This window comes from Callithrix jacchus, chromosome 10, assembly GCF_049354715.1.
Source record: "Callithrix jacchus isolate 240 chromosome 10, calJac240_pri, whole genome shotgun sequence".
NCBI classification, from domain to species: domain Eukaryota; kingdom Metazoa; phylum Chordata; class Mammalia; order Primates; family Cebidae; genus Callithrix; species Callithrix jacchus.
Window position 1 is genome coordinate 116,248,476 of NC_133511.1, and position 17,450 is coordinate 116,265,925.

The following is a 17,450-nucleotide window of genomic DNA, read 5'->3' on the forward strand; positions in this document are numbered from 1 at the left end:
CGTTAGTGCTTGGACATCAGAACACTAAAAGCAAAGCAAGTTCAGCTGAACATACTGCATTCTGCATTAAAAAAAATACTCAGCTTATTTCGTTAGTTTATCGAGGATTTTTTGGTCAAATATTGTGTAGTTATTGTGTTCAGTGGTTTTATTTTAATCCAAGTAAAATAAAATACACAAAATAGAAATTTTGTCAGTTTTTCATATTTCCAGACAAAATATAATTCCTTCCCTGCTAACTTCTGTTCCACCAAAAGGGACACCAGGAGGTACGATTTGATACCGTATTTGGGCTACAAGACTTGCCATAACTGGCTGGGCCAGGAGTGGGCACCTGGCTGATGAATTTAGAGTGGTATAGTCATTGATGAATTTGGAGTTATGACTAAGAAATTTAATTTTCTACCTGAGTGGGTCATTTGAATGCCAGAAATGCAGACATTTAGAGCTGTAATTCAAAAGCCTGTCTGCACAAATGGCCAATAAGCACATAAAAAGATGTTCAATATTATTAGTCATCAGGGAAATGCAAACCAAAACCACAATGAAGTACCATTTTACACTTACTAGAATGGCTATATATATATATATATATATATATATATATATACATATATATACATATTTTTGAGATGGAGTCTTACTCTTTTACCCAAGCTGGAGTGCCATGGTGCGATCTCAGCTCACTGCAATCTCTGCCTCCCATGTTTAAGCTATTCTCCTGCCTCAGCCTCCCAAGTAGTTGGGATTACAGATGCGTGCTTACACGCCCAGCTAATTTTTTGTATCTTTAGTAGAGATGGGATTTCACCATGTTGGCCAGGTTGGTCTCAAACTCCTGACCTCGTGATCTGCCCGCTTCAGCCTCCCAAAGTGCTGGGATTATAGACATGAGCCACCACACCTGGCCAGCTATATTTTTTAAGAGGACAACTTAACAGTTACTGACAAGGATGTGGAGTGAAAATGGAACTCTTGTGCTTTGCTGGAAGGAAGGTAAAAGAGTGCAACCACTATGGAAAACAGTTTGGCAGTTCCTCAAAAAGTTAAACATAGAACTGCCACGTAATTCAGCAGCTTCACTCCAAGACATACACCTCAAACAATTGAAAATAGGGCCTCAAACATGTATTTGTATAACAACATTCATAGCAATATTATTCACAATTGCCAAAAGGTGAAAACAACTCAAATGTCCATCAACAAATGAATGGAAAAACAAAATATGGTGTATATATACAGTAGAATATTATTCAGCCACCAAAAAGTTAAATTTTGATATATGCTCCAATATGAATGGACCTTGATGACATTATGCTAAATGTAATAAGTCCTATACAGAATGACATATACATATTGTACAAATCCACTTTTGTGACGTGCCCAAAGTAGAGAAATTCACAGAGATCATAGAATAGAGGTTACCAGGACCTGGGAGGGAGGGGAGCATGAGGAGTTGTTTAATGGGTACAGAGTTCATGCTAGAAATGATGAAAAAGTTTTGAGTAAGGGTAATAGTGATGGCAACAGCTGCCCATCTAGAGCTGCCACTACCAAGACACAGACTGCAGTAGGGAGGCTGGGCAAGGGCTATAAAGCTCCATGGTGCACACAGGATTCCCCACCCTCCCTGGGTGCTGCTGCAGCTGCCCTGACACAGGTCAGGATAGGAGTCGCTGTGTTCTTAGGGGCCCAGGAAGGCACCCCTGCCTCCCAAAGGCTTGGAAGTTCCTGCTCCCACTGCCTAGATTTTCCCTACCGTCAGCACCAGCTCCCATCTCAGAGGCACCCAGAGGCTGGAGCTGCGCTCTCCCTGCAGCCAGGGGAGCAGGTAAAAGTGGGAGCCCGCCCCTTCTGTGTTGGCAGAGTGAGAGCTGTACCTGCCACACTCCCAGGAGCAGAACCTGGGTTTCTCTGCAGTCTGCACCTCTGAAACAATAGGAGTGGTTATATAATATCGTGAATGTATTTGATACCACTGCATTGTACTTACCGTGGTTAGATTATAAATATCATGTTATATATATTTTACATGTGTGTGTGTGTGTGTGTGTGTGTGTGTGTGTGTATTTTTTAAGCCTGTCTGTCCAAAGAAAACAAGCATGGAGAAAAAGTGCACCCAGAGTCCCTGGCAGTTTTCTATTTCCATAGTGGACCTGGAATATAGAAATGCCGACCAGACTTGGACTGAGAACATTTAAATTCCGAAAGTATGAGGTAATTTTGCTCAGGAAAAAGCATACACTTGTACACACATCGGGTGGCTGAATAATGCCTCTCCAAAAATATCAAGGTCCTAATTCCTAGAAGCTTTGAGTGTTATATTGCAAAAGAGATTTCACAGATGTGATTAAGTTAACAATCTTGACATGGGGAGATTATCCTGGATTATCCAAGTTAGTCCTAAGTATATACAAATGACCTTCTAAGCGGGAGACAGAGGGAGATTTGACTGCAGAAGAGAAGGTGATGTGATAGAGAAAATGTGTTCTCTTTCTGGGTCCACAAGGGGGCATAGTTTCTAGGGCAAGAACTTCCCAGAGCCATGCCCCCTCCCATCTCTCTCCATCTTGGAGATTTAACGGTTTATGTTTGAATTTCACGGTGGGAAGAAACTAAGAGTCAATCACTCCAGTGGAATTTCTAAGGAACTCCTTTCATTGGCCCAGGGGCTTAGAGAAGGTGGGGGTTCCTCCCAGGTTAAAAGTCCCCTTCTTCCACACCCCTTTGGGCTCCATGTTTTGGATCCCCTTCCACCCTGGTGGAAGCCACCTTTCTCTCTCCTGGATTTCCCCTCTGGAGTCCCCTTCCACACTCTTCATGGAAGTTTTCTCTCTGCTCCTCCTTTTTTGTTTTTTTCTCTTTTCTCTACCTAAATAAAATCACCTTTCTGCAACACATCTTGGGACTGGTATTTACAAGCTTACTGTGCACCTGCAGTGGTCCCCTCTCTCCTTCTTGAGATAGCAGAGACTAAGAACCTACAACATTCTATCGGGGGAGCAGTGCTTCCCCCCACTCCAAAAAAAACTTGGTTGCATAATGATGATGCAATCAAAGAGATAAAAGATAATGTGATGCAGAGACACAAGCTAAGGAGTGAGGACAGCCTCTGTGATCTGGAAAAGGCAAAGGAGTTGATTAACCCTTAAAGCCTTCAGAAGGAGATGTCCCTGCCAGCATGTTGGTTTTAGCCTCATAAATCTTATTCTGAACTTCTGTCATAAATATAACACATTGTGTTGCATTAGGTCATAATCTTTGTCATACTTTGTTTTAATGACAATAGGAAACTAATACTCATAGACATAAAAATAATCTTGAAAATTTAAAGGAAAATTTAAAGTTAACCTTTAAATTTGCAACTCAACCTAGCAACACCTTCTGATGAAAAGCAAGTTAGAAAACCAAATTTTCACTGATGGCCACAAAATTTAATTTAGCAGAATATCTCAAAGCTCCTCAGAGGGTACTTAAAATAAAAAAGCAATGATGCTGAGGGCTTTTCAAAAATCCTTGGAAAAATTTGTAGAAGTAAGGGAAGAATACAAGAAGAGACATTTTTCAAAGCAGACTTTTTATTTTAAAAATAAAGTCATAAAAGTGATTTTTTAAATGAAATAATTTGTCTTCATTTAAGAAATTGTTGCCTTTAAAGAGTTGTCTTGGCACTAATGATTGGCATTGGGTGATTTTAACTCTGAGATGTCTATTATCATAAAGGAAATTGTGAGACCAAAGGATTGAGCTTCTAATTTTCTGTAAGAATACAGAAGAGGAGGAGGGTAAAAATGTTAAAGTGAGCTTAAGTAATAGTAATACACAGATCCTGGATAATCAGATGCCTTTTATGCTAATGTAGATCACGATGTTTGTGTTTGAATTAAATGTTTTTCTACTGATAAGAAAGATTTGAAGTGGAAAATGGATCCAATCAACAATATTTCTTGGGGGTGCATTTCCACTGATGCCAGCCACAAGGACAAATATTATACCCAATATCTTTCAGTGTCTGTAAGATTTTTTCATTCGTATCTGCCGCATGGATATAAAATGGGATATCTTTCTGAGAAAGATACTTTTCAAGATGGTAAGAAATTTGTGACATGTTTCCTTGGCGTCTGTATTTGCGGATAGTATAACCCATTCTCAGCTCACAGGACTGTTCCATCACAATCCAAGAGACAAGCTCCCCCTCTGGACCTAGCACACCATATCCTAGAAAATCCTGGAGGCAGCGTTCAATATATTTCAAGCTCCTCTCATTTTTCCCAAAGGCCCAGTGTTCATTTATAAGACCTGCATGTGAAGCGTCTAAGAACATGTTTGAAAAGTTTCTTTTCCTGTGAAGAAAAAAAATTTGCATTTATTCAGCCAATATTTACCAAACACTGGAATTGCAAAAAAATAAATATAACACCATTCCTTTTCTTGAGGATCCTACTGCCTAGAGGAGATAATAGATGCATAAAAAGTACCTTTTCTATATAAAGTACCTTTCTATATAAAGTACCTTTTCTACTTCAAAATGTTTCCAAATAATTGATGGGGGAATTATTTTTTATGTATAAAATACATAAAAACACTATGTATTTTATGGTATATTTCACAACAGAGAGATAGTATGATATATTATAGAACATCTCAAAATGTCTCATCAAGTACTCTAAGGAAAAAAATGAACACATGTCCCTAAAGGACTGAGGATATAGACCAGAAAAGCCCTCCACATGGCTGAATTTACATGAAACCATGTGTAAAATTATGGCAATATTCTCTGTAAATACGGGGATGATGGAAGGGAGATCTCCAGGAAATTTGTCTCTCTCCAGGGAGGAAGAGTTTTGAGAACTTTGTCAGTTTCAGAGTCACTTCACGTTTGCCAGTGGGCAAGTCACTGAACACTAAGTTTTCTATAGGCGATGCTTTGTTTTTGCTCTCTTCCGTGTCTGACCTGATCCTAGGCTTGCTTCCTGAAAAATCTCAAGTACCCTTTCCTGCACCCCCTCCTGTGGATAGCCGAACCTAGAATGGAAGACATCAGTATATCCATGTAGGTGTTGAAGAATCAACTTAGGGCAGGTACTTCATACCAAATTTCCAGAGTTATACTACTAAATATTATTTAATCCCCATTTATCATTTTCTCTGTGTATATGTTCCTCTTAAGAGTCTCATGGGAGGGGCCGGGCATGGTGGCTCACGCCTGTAATCCCAGCACTTTGGGAGGCCGAGGTGGGTGGATCACGAGGTCAAGAGATCGAGACTATCCTGGTCAACATGGTGAAAACCCATCTCTACTAAAAATACAAAAAATTAGCTGGGCATGGTGGCGCGTGCCTGTAGTCCCAGCTACTCAGGAGGCTGAGGCAGGAGAATTGCCTGAACCCAGGAGGCAGAGGTTGCGGTGAGCCAAGATCGTGCCATTGCACTCCAGCCTGGGCAACAAGAGTGAAACTCCATCTCAAAATAAATATAAATAAGAGTCTTATGGGAACACTGGTGGGGCAAAGCAGGATTTGAACAGTGTTTACTTTTCTGGCTGACTCAAATGTATCTGTGAGTGTGTGTTTAGATTTGATTTAGTTTTTCAATTAGTAATACAATTATAAAGCATAATGGATTATTAGAGGAAAGAAAATCTGTCTTCTTTCTCTGATCTCCTAATACCCACTTACTGTCTTTAGAAGCAACCAGTAATGCCAATATATTTTGCACAACTTTTCAGTTATTCTACACAATTTTAGATGTGTACATACATTTGTTTATTGACACAAGTGGTAGCATACTATATACATTGTTCTATCCACCTTATTTTTTTACTTAGCAATTTATTTTGGAAATCTTTTCTAATCTGTCATGTAGAGCTGCTTCATTCTTTTTAGTTGCTGAGTAGTATCCTAATATTTCAGTGTACCATAATAAATGAATCGATTTTCCCATTACTGTATGTTTAGGTTGTTTCATAAGTTGTGATATCACACATTAAATTCATGAAAGTCTTACTATCCAGTTTGGTAATACCATTCATTTAATATGCATATTCTTTGACTCAACAATTTCAATTCTAGTAATTCATCTTTCAGAAATATTTGTACAACTGTGCAATGATCTATTTATGATGATATTCATTGCAGAAGTTGCAGTAAAGTATGTGTACATGTTGTAAAAATAAATAAATAAAATAACTCATATAGAGCACTAAAAGTATGCATATTAGTATCAAGAATATTTACATCTGGTAGAGGAAACCAAGTGGACAGATTTTATTTTTCAATTTATATACTTATGTACTTTTATAGGCATGTAGCATTTTGTAAGATATAAATAGTTTCAGTAAACATTTTACAATGCCACCATCATGTCCATTTCCCTCTCAGAAGGACCCTTGTGAGACCTAAGTGAGATAATGTGCATAAAGATCTTGTCTAACAAAGGTTCTGCACATGCTCAGCATACAGTCTCCAACATAACTCCCTTTCTTTACCCATGCAATTGTGTAATCGATCATAATTTAGTTTCAAGTCCTACACTTCCAAGTACAACCTTTGCCGCAACTTAATAATTCTATCAAGGAATTTGGGAAGCAAAAGGTAAAATCTCACTTGTTACTGTCATCCACTTTATGCCTTTCAGATAATTCTGTTTTGTCATTACTTGAACTTTTGTGTTTCTTTAGTGATTCTGGTATGAAGAGCATGGTCTTCACATAATCCACCTGCACTGATTTTGAAGTTGCAACTTTTCTTATTGCTTCATCCAGGCCCTCCTGGCAACCTGGAAAAAGGAGAAAGACAAGTACTGCTTTATCCCTTCCATATTAGCTAAAACTAACCCATGGGTCTTTTTCTTTTAACTCAGACTAGTTACCTTGAATCTGGAAAGTTTGCTCCCAATTGATAACCTGGGAGCAGGACAAGACCTCCTCCAACTTGTCAGGAGCTTTGGTGAAGATGTGATAAGTGTTGGTATAATGATCCTGGTCATCTTTCATCTCCTGGTATAACAAATATCAATCATATTTACATAGCACTACAATTTACAAAATGTTCTTGCATAGGTCTAGAATGCTAGAGATTCAATTCTTTAAAACATTTTCTGTTTTTCTGAGATAGGTGTAGAAAATGGCCTTGGAGTCCCTTCAAGAATAACTCACTGTTGAGACACTGAAGATAGTTTCTTTCTTTTAGGGCACTAAAGTGAGCTGCCTTTGAGAGGGGGAATAAATAGTTCATTGTCTAGAAAGAGAAGTTTATCTTTAGGTATATGTTAAGGATTTTTTTTTTTTTTTTGAGACAGAGTCTTGCTCTGTCACCCAGGCTGGAGTGCAGTGGCATGATCTCGGCTTACTGCAATCTCCACCTCCCTGGAGCAATTCTCCTGTCTCAGCCTCCTGAGTAGCTGGGACTAGAGGCGCCTGCCACCACACCTGGCCAATTTTTGTATTTATAGTGGAGACGAGGTTTCACCATATTGGTCAGGCTCATCTGCAATTCCTGGCCTAAGGTGATCCGCCTGCCTCAGCCTCCCAAAGTGCTGGGATTACAAGCGTGAGCCACTGCGCCCAGCATGTTAAGGATTTAAAAGAGAAGGTGCCTAAGGTATGGAAAGAAATATAAAGAACAGGTTTGGCCAGGATGTGGGTTTTTGACGAGGTGACACCTGAGTTAATCCTGACCCAGCACTCTGGGGCTGGGTCAGTGATTGGCTCTTGGTGTGCATCTGATTAGATAAACTTTTGGAAAGAACCATCGTTCCAGAGTTAGTGTAGTACCTAGAATAGACAGCTCAGTCTGCCTCCACATGCCTGCCTACCCTCGGCATTGACACGTCCCCTTGGGAGTCCCTTGCAGATAAAAACACTTCTTAATCATTTTCACCCATAGAAATCTAGGTTGAGATATCTTGATGGAAAAGGTTGACTGAACGGAATCCTAATTTTATTTACACATCCTGGATTATTGATTACTGGATCTAAGTTCAAGCCTTATCTCTGCCCTATCTCCTCTCCCAAACAACCCTTCCAAAACCTGGATACATCAATGGTACCAAGGTTCTTCTCACCACCCCTCAATATCAGTTCCCTCAATGCCACACAGAAAATGTCTAGAGAGTAACTGCCCTGGTATTGAGTAGCTATTGCTCCTACCTGTTTCTGAGGCCGAGTAATGACTGTCTGGTAATCTGGCCAGGCATCTACCAGTACCTCCATTTTGAATGGGTTTTTATTTTTTATGTTGTAAATGGCACCATATACCTATAGTGCAACGGAACAAAACAGGAGGGGATCAGTTTTTCTCCAATATAGGGTCTTTTATGTGGCATGGGAAATAAGGACAAGCGGTCTAGGAAGACTTAGGGTGGGGCAGTCTTCCAGGATGGCTCATTGGACTACTCATTGAGTTATGCTGCAAGAGGGCCTAATAAGCCACCACAAAAATCCAAGTTAATACATGAATCATTAGGAATTGGCTTCCCTGACATTCTTTTTTTTTTTTAAAAAATTAATGCCATTTTCTTACTTTCTTCTTTCTTTATTTCATAATATACTATTTATTTGGCATCTATTATGTATCAAGTCTGTGGTAAGCATGAAAAACTCAAAGGTGAATATGATATGGCCACAACCCTAAAGTTAAGTTTAGAAGAATAGAGAGTATATAGTTTAACCATCATAGAACACACAGTCTGAGCGATATTTGTATATGGTGGTATAGGATCCCAAGGAAGAAAAGCACTACCTGTCTAGGAAGTGATGGGGAGACTTACATAAGAAGAAATATCTGAACTGGGTCTTGATGAATAAGTAATGTCTTTTTCTGGCCAAATAGAGAATGAGAGCAAGTTATTGCAAGTAGAAGAAAAAGCACAAGTGAAATGATTAAGAGTATGGCAGATTATATCATGCCTACTGAACTGTGAGGGGCTCAATAGTTGCAGCATGTGGTATATGGCAGGAGAATGTTCAGAGGCAAAATAGAAAAGACCAGAGAATTGTGCTTTAAACACGGTAACCCAATTAAGCCTTGGAGATGGACTCTGCAAATTTGCTGTGGCAAATTTTTTAAAAAGGGAGGGATATGATCCTATATGTGTCATGTAGCTGACTCTCATCACCAAATTGTAGCTAGATTGTTGAGATTGGAGACAAGGAGATATTTAAATTACCTGGAAGAGATGAGGAATTATACCAGAGACAGCAGAAGGATAAATTTAAAAACGATTAAAAGGAAGCAAAGTAGGTGATTGACCGGATATAGATATTAAGATCATCTTTGAACAGATTCTGACTTTCGACTTGCATTCCCATCTCTCCAGTAAGGTTCTGAACCCTAAACTTGTCCTCCTCTCAACTCAGCCCTCTCTCCTTTGATCTCCTTCTATTTTCTTACCTTTATAGATTCAGGGATGCTCTTTTCCAAGGATTTATACAGAATCTGCAGAATCTGAGAGTCATGAAGCACAAACATCTTATATAGCACTTCAGCTTCCTTTTCTCAAGAAGATGCTCTAAGGAATAAACCCATGAACAAGAATACTATAATAGGTGTCCAGAAAGAAGAGGAAGGAGAAGTCACCGGGGACATCATACACTGTTAGCAGTGACGGGCTTTAGAAATTATCCAGTCCAAACCTTTCAGTTTACAAAGAAAACTAAAGCCTAGGGATGCAACTAGACCTCAGGGATTCTTAGTAACCTCCATAAAATTCCACTTAAAAAGTACCATAACATATCTGGTAAAATAAATCTCCCATGCCCATTTGATTCAAATCAGGTCAAGAATATAGAGAATGATTGCCTTCAGCTGTCCAGATGCAAATGTCCAGCTGCCCCTCTGGAGGGCACCTCAACCTCCAAGCATTGAAACACTCGCTCTAATGTTGTTATAGCATGGGTAATATTTTCAGCTATCATGAAAGAATGTAATCATCTGGGAAAAAACTTGCAGGCTATATTGTGTGTAGTCCTTTTTCTCCTGAGGGGAAAAAAACATAGGAAGAAAAAATTGTTGATTAGGGGTGATACCATCAAGTAGAAATTGGCAAGATCTAGGTGTTGGAAGTATGCGTTATCAACTTTAAAAATAGAGCAAACTCTTTTATTCAGTAAGTCAGCATCTATAGACTCATCTCAAGAAATTAATGATAGCTATGTTTTAAAATGTAAAAATTAAAAAATTTAGTGTAATATGATACTGTATATTAGATATAATACAAAATTCATTATTAAGAAATGATCAAGTTAATGATGGTATATCCAAATAATAGATTACCAGACAGCTATCAAAATGATGTCTTTGAAGAGTGTTTCATGATGTAGGAAAATAGCTGTGTCATAAAGTCAGGAAAATATATGATGTAATCCCAAATTAATAAAATAAAGATGTATACATGAATGGTTATCTGTGTATATATGCATGTGCATATACCCACCTGAAAGTCTTTCTGAAAAAAAGTGGCATATAAATAAGATATACATATGAACTTTTAAACTTTCTTCCAGCCATATACACATGGCTGACAATATATATAATTATATAATATATATTTACATTATATATCTGACCTCTCATATGATATTTGAAGGCAATATGTAAGAATGGCCGTATTTTCTAAAAACCAACTAATACAAAAATTTCTACACCATTTTGATGGCTTGCAAGGAAGCCATTAATATTTTCTGCAATCCTAGAAAACTCAGCACATATGATATCTATGTATGCATGTAAGTATATAGCCAGAATCAATACAAAAGGAAACACAGTGGTTAACAACATGGGCTTTGGAATCAAACAAACCAAAACTCTACCACTGGCTCCTCTTCTGGCTATCTGGGTCAGCTTAGGTAAGTCAAATTATTTGAGTTCTGACTCAGTTGCATTATCTATACAATTGGGATAGTAATATTTACTTTGTAGGTTGCCATGAGGATTTCCTTACCACCAAAGGTATGTGAAGTGTTTACCACAGTGGTAAACTGTGTATATAACAAGTTTCTGAAGGAAACTTTAAAGACCTTTAAATTCAATGAAAGTGACCATTCCACCAGACTGAAACATAATTGAAGAAAACTGCAGCTTCAAAGATGGACTATGTGTAACTTGCTTGAATATATCTATTGACACAAAATAGACATTTGAAGGCAAACTGCAGATCTAGAACAAGTCACTGTGTTTCTGTCATTGTCTAGAATGATGGGTGCACTAACCAGATGGTACAGAATTCTGCCCATTCTGCAGGCTTTGGTAGCATATTTCCCCAGAGGCTTTGGTAGCATATTTCTACAGAGGAGAGTAATCTCCTTGGTAAGTGGTACCATGTCTTATTCTTCTTTATTACTCAAGCATCAAGAACAGCACTTAGCATAGTGTAAACATTAATAAACTTTTGTTCAGTGAATGAAAAAATAGAATCAGTGTAGGGTAGAAATGGGGTTTTTAGAACACTTTTGCTCAAAGACTGAACATCAAGCCTCTGCTCCAGGCATAGTCAAGTTTCTGAGAAAACTGTGGCTGCTAACAGAAACTTTCAAAGCAGAAGAAAATGCCCAATAGTAGGGGGTTTTGCAATGAAAATTAGGTATATAACCTGCAGGAGATGCACACAAATGTGGATTAAATAAAGGTTGTAAATGGGCTGTTGCCACTACCAATAGCACATGCTCTTCCACCCCATTCCTTTCCACAGTCAGCTTTTCCCCCATGGCAGGGACCCTGGTTTAGCTCCCACCAATGAGAGACACCTAAGCTTCAACTCTCTCCAAGGTGCCAAGGCAGTCGAATCTTTATGGCTCAACCTAATCCAATAGTCCAGTATAATATAATATATTCTTCAATACATTATAATGGAGGATTATAAGAGAGTTACTAATGGATCAGATGTTGTTTAACAAAATCAGAAAGGAAGAGGATCCAGTAGAAGAGAGAGAAAAGGTGGCTAGAAAAACAATGTGAAAAACAAGAGCAGGATCTTAGAAGTCAAAATAGGAGAAACTTTCAAGGAAATAGTGACCAAAGCAGTCAAAGGCTGCTGAGAAGCTGAAAGAGATGAACACTAAAAATGGCAGTGCATTTTGGAGTTAGGAGTTGATTACTGACTTGTTAAGAGAAGTGGACGGGAGAAGAAACCAAGTTATGGGGGTTGGAGACTTAATGAAATGTGAGGAAGTGAAGGTAACTTTTTCAGAGAGCTTGATCAGGAAAGGAAGAACACTAGAGTATCAAGGGGAAGAAGAGAGATACAAACACTCAAGGAAAGGCATTTCTCTTATTAGATGAGAGTTAAGCATACCTATACCAACTACAAGAGGTGAGATGTAAGTAAGTGATAGGCCAAAGTGTATAACAGGACACAGAAAGGTAACAGAAATTCATTGACCCTATATACAAAATGCCAACTACTATTACAGCTTCTTCATGTTGATTAATTCATTTAGTCATCAACCATAATTCTTTTTTTTTTTTTGAGATGAAGTTTCGCTCTGGTTACCCAGGTTGGAGTGCAATGGCGCAATCTTGGCTCACCGCAACCTCTGCCTCTTGGGTTCAGGCAATTCTCCTGCCTCAGCCTCCCGAGCAGCTGGGATCACAGGCACGCACCACCGTGCCCAGTTAATTTTTTGTCTTTTTAGTAGAGACGGGGTTTCACCACGTTGACCAGGATGGTCTCGATCTGTTGACCTTGTGATCCACCCGCCTCGGCCTCCCAAAGTGCTGGGATTACAAGCTTGAGCCACCGTGCCCAGCCATCAACCATAATTCTAAGCATAGTTGTTAAAATTAGTTTTGGACAGGAAGAATACCTCCTCCAGTGAGAAGTCAGAAAAAATTTTAGGATGGATGTAGATACAGGTGTATGTATGGAGGTATGCAGCAGGTCCTCAAATGGTGTCTTTTGTTCAATGTCTTTTCATTATAATGTTGAAGAGAAAAAAAATCAATCCTGCCTGGACCACTGTCTATGTTCAGTTCGCATGTTCTCGTCATGTCTGCGTGGATTTTCTCTGGATAATCCCATTTCCTCTCACATCTCAAAAATGTGTACATCAGTTAATTGGCATGTCTAAATCGTCCCAGGATAAGTGAGTGTGTGTCTTTGTGTGTGTGTGCCCTGTGATGAAAAGGTGTCCAGTCCTCCAGTTCAGGGTGGATTCCTGCCTTGTGCTCTGAGCTACCAGGATAGGGATGGACTGGAATAAGCCAGGTGAAAAATGAATGAATAAATGAAACATTCATAATAAAACAAAAGTTCATAAAGCTATAATCATACAAGTGCATAACAATAAACAATGCTGTGCGAAAGAACTCAGCAAGACCACCATATATGTGATTGATTTTTAACTTCATAGAGGCAAGAGGTGCTCCTTACAACATTTGCATTACAAACATTTATTTCTCAGTTTAGCCCACCACCACTGTGGTCCCCATCACCCACTGACTCACCAAAAATCAGTAAATAGTTACCTTACTTGTTTTTATTAATATTTCTTAAATGTATATACAGCTTACATGTATTTCAAAGTTTTATATTAGAAGTGTTTGAGGTCTTTATTTATAAGTTTGGTGATGTTTCTGTGACCAGAAATATGCTGTGGAACTTAATTCTTGTTTATAATAATTAGCTTATGGTGAAATTGGTTTTGTTATATGCTGTTTCATTTAAACTTCCAGTTTCCAAGAACCTATCGACAATGTTAAGTGAGAACTTACTGTATATAACATACACAGGGTTAGAAAAAAAGAGCAGAAAGTTGGCGAGTTATTTTTGAATATCTATATCCTGGAAGAGGTAAAATTTCTTCCTATTCCCCAAATTAGTTTTTGGAAGTGAGTGGGTGAGGAAGTATGCCAAGAAAGTGTGGAGGAAAAGAAGTAGGATTTTATGGGAATGGGAGAAAAAGTAGACTAGAGTTAGCAAGGACTGGCAAGCATGCTTAGGATCATGTAAAGATGGACACTACGATTTGGATGTGTTACTCAATAATATGTTGAGTTCAGCTCCCTGAGAGTAGAAGCAGAGAAAACAAATTAAAACAAACCGGTCGGGCGCGGTGGCTCAAGCCTGTAATCCCAGCACTTTGGGAGGCCGAGGCGGGTGGATCACGAGGTCAACATATCGAGACCATCCTGGTCAAAATGGTGAAACCCCGTCTCGACTAAAGATAAAAAAAATTAGCTGGGCATGGTGGCGCGTGCCTGTAATCCCAGCTACTCAGGAAGCTGAGGCAGGAGAATTGCCTGAACCCAGGAGGCGGAGGTTGTGGTGAGCCGAGATCGCACCATTGCACTCCAGCCTGGGTAACAAGAGCGAAACTCCATCTCAAAAAATAATGATAATATTAATAATAAAACAAACCAAGATTGGGTTTTTCAGGGCTGGAGTAGCATAAAAGGATAAGGGACAAAACATTTGAGAATATATAAATGAGACATTGAAACTGACAAACTGTCACATCTAGGAGAAGAAAAAAAGTAAAGTAGGTTGGAGATGAATAAAGTGAGAAAATATAGGCAAAGCAATGGATTAAAATACTTGTTGAAGTCAAAGAATAGCAATGGTAATAGACAGGGGAAACTGTACTTACAAATGGGAGACAGATATTAGACTATTAGAGGTTTAGATTTCAGAGATAGTCCAAGGTAGATCAGTCTGGGATGTATGGCTGTTGGATTCAACTCCACATCAACAAAGTAGGAGCCAAGAAGGGAACGGGAGTTTCGGGTATCACAGGCATGAATAGGATGTAACAGAAGTTTGTTGGAGAGAAAAATTACGGTGTCAGGTGCCAGATGTTTTAATGAATGGAGAGAAATTTGGCAGAGGACAACAGAAAAGCATTGTTTTATTCCATCCACATGACACAGAAGGAAAAAGGAAGATTTTTCTATGCAAACAAACAAATAATACTTCAGAAGTGAAATTGGAGGCAAGGAGAACACTGATTTTTTTTATCCCACAATATTACTATGGAGATCTAGAGGGTGTCAGGGAAAGATATAAGCATATGGATAATTTACAATTCAAGGAAAACATTTGGACATTTTACAAATTCAAAAGTATACACACTGGCTATTTCTAAAGTATTTTTCAGCTTCAGGTACCTAAAAGGTTTTGAGGAATTCGTTCTCAACATTGAGACCCAGATGAGTGCTCCTTCCAAAGGTTTGCAGGGGAAAAGAAACAAATTAACAAATACAAGTGAGTTAGAGCAAGAATCATAATTAATTCAAGTGCTGAGGGAAAAAAAGTCTGTTCTAAACAATTCTGCTTACCTGAAGTTTCTTCGTAGACCTGTAGGCACACCACCTGCTGCACTTGCTCAGTATGTCAATGGAAAGGTTTCTGTAGCTAACACTCTGTGGACTCGGACACACTAAACCTCAACTGACTCACGTTGTCACTCCTTAGCATAAAGCTTCAAGAAGTTATGGGTTCCTGTAGATCAAACCAGACGTTCTGTCCTTTGACAGGAAGTCAGAGGCTTTGTGGTCCAGAGGAGGACTGAGAATGTATTCTGCACTGAGCGGCTTCTACAATGATAAGAAGTTTTGCACCAGAAGCCTTGGATTTATACATAACTACTTATAGCTGAATGGCTATTCTAGAACATATTAAGTCAATTTTACATAGCACGGCTGCAGCCTTATTTGAATGATGACGGTAGAGCAAACAAAGAGTTGGAAATTATGGTTTCAATGCAAAATACCTTGCCTAATACTTTCAAGCATCTGTGGCTTGGAAAACCCAAGAATGCCTCAAGGAAGTTACTGTAATAATGAGAACTGGGCTTCATATACCTTGTCCTCTTATTGTCTAAAGTGGAGGAATAGGGAGGGGAATTATAAATGTAAGAAGAAAAAGCAATTACTGGAGAAAGGATTAGGAGGGACTGGTATTAGCTTTGTAGAGAAACAGAGACAAAAATTGTTTTTCAGTGTGTATTCCTCACACCATCTACTTCAAGATCAACTGGGCTTGCTTGTTAACAATACAGGAACTTTTTCAGATCAGGTAAATCAGAGGCTCCCAGAGTGCCTGACAATGTGTATCTTATAAAAAGAGTCTGATCTACATTAACATTTTGGAGACATTTAGATTGAAAAATGTGAAAACAGAAGTTATAAAATTTTTATGCTGGGTGCAGTGGATCACACCTGTAATATCAGCTACTCGGGAGGCTGAAGCAGGAAGATCGCTTGAGGACAGAACTCTGATATGAGCCTAGGCAATCTAATGAAACCCCAGCCTTTAAAGTTTTGTGTTTTTAATTAGCCAGGTATAGTGGCATGTGTTTATAGTCCCACCTACTCAGAAGACTAAGATGGAAAGATTACTTGAACCCAGAAATTCAAGATAGCAATGAACTGCGATTTCACCACTGTACTTCAGCCTGGGATACAGGGTGAGACACTATCTCTAATTAAAAATATATATATTTACCCACTTTCTGAAACTGAAAGCAACATCACAAATTTTAATTATTTATGACATGAGAAAAGCAAGAGTTATTTTTATACAAATAAGAACGCTGTTGCTGAGAAAAAAAAAAGTCTTCCCGCAGGTTACAAAAATAACCAGTGGCATGGTCTGGAATATGAAGCCAAATATCGAATTATTTTAATGACATTATGATTCTGCAGAGAGTAATTCCCTACACTTGGGCAGTTTATATCTTCTTACAAATGCAAATAATCTACTCCAGATGACATATTAAAAATTCTCAACGAGGATTTAATACCATCTGTACATGCTTGCTATGTAAGGCATTGAGTTTTATAGTTTTAGTTACACTTTTTGAACCAGAAGTAGTTCACAAAAATCTATCAAGGAATTTCTACATATTTATAATTGTAAATGATTAATTTGTTAAATTTATATCAAACTGTGTAGAATTATACAATAAATTAATTAATCATCCTTTTAGAAAAATGGTCCATTTCAACTAGTCAATACATAGTTTTCATTCCACAATTGACAGCACACTGTAGATAGTTGAGAGAACACAACTTTTTATTCCATACTGAGTATTACATAATTAATTTCTTGAGCCATAAAATAGTTTATAAAGATAGTTTACATTGAGGAGGAGAAGCAAAGCAAGTTGGCAGAATAGAAATCTCCACTAATCACCTCCTCACACCCCACAAGGCACCAAGTTAACAACTGCACATAAAACACACCTCCATGAGAACCAAAAATCAAGGTGAGCACTCACAGTACCTGGTTTTAACTTCATATCACTGAAAGAGGCACTGAAGAGATTTAAAAAAAAAAAACAGTCCTGAGCTACCAACCCTTATCCCTAACAACCTCAGCAACAGTAGTGTGGCATAGAGAGCATCTCCACACACAGGATGAGGAAGAACACAGCAATTGTGAAGCATTGAACTCATTGCTGTCATGTTAGGCAGAAAGGAAAAATAGACCAAACGCAACTGACACCTGCCCAT

General features: G+C 38.5%; 3 protein-coding genes across 9 annotated transcripts in view; 1 reads left to right on the forward strand and 2 right to left on the reverse strand.

The window, feature by feature from the left end:
- Nucleotides 1-17,450, reverse strand: part of GLYAT (glycine-N-acyltransferase) — a 182,317-nt gene that overhangs the window by 106,493 nt on the left and 58,374 nt on the right. The window lies entirely within an intron of this gene.
- Nucleotides 1-17,450, forward strand: part of LOC100895047 (glycine N-acyltransferase-like protein 1) — a 113,998-nt gene that overhangs the window by 51,538 nt on the left and 45,010 nt on the right. The window lies entirely within an intron of this gene.
- On the reverse strand, nucleotides 3,561-15,555 carry GLYATL2 (glycine-N-acyltransferase like 2). The gene is made up of 6 exons (XM_035262784.3): nucleotides 15,273-15,555; nucleotides 9,393-9,510; nucleotides 8,150-8,257; nucleotides 6,871-6,997; nucleotides 6,606-6,777; nucleotides 3,561-4,343 (listed from the first exon to the last, which is right to left on the reverse strand). Exons 2-6 carry the CDS (start codon nucleotides 9,468-9,470, stop codon nucleotides 3,935-3,937), a joined length of 894 nt encoding a protein of 297 aa, XP_035118675.1. The 5' UTR covers nucleotides 9,471-9,510; nucleotides 15,273-15,555; the 3' UTR covers nucleotides 3,561-3,934.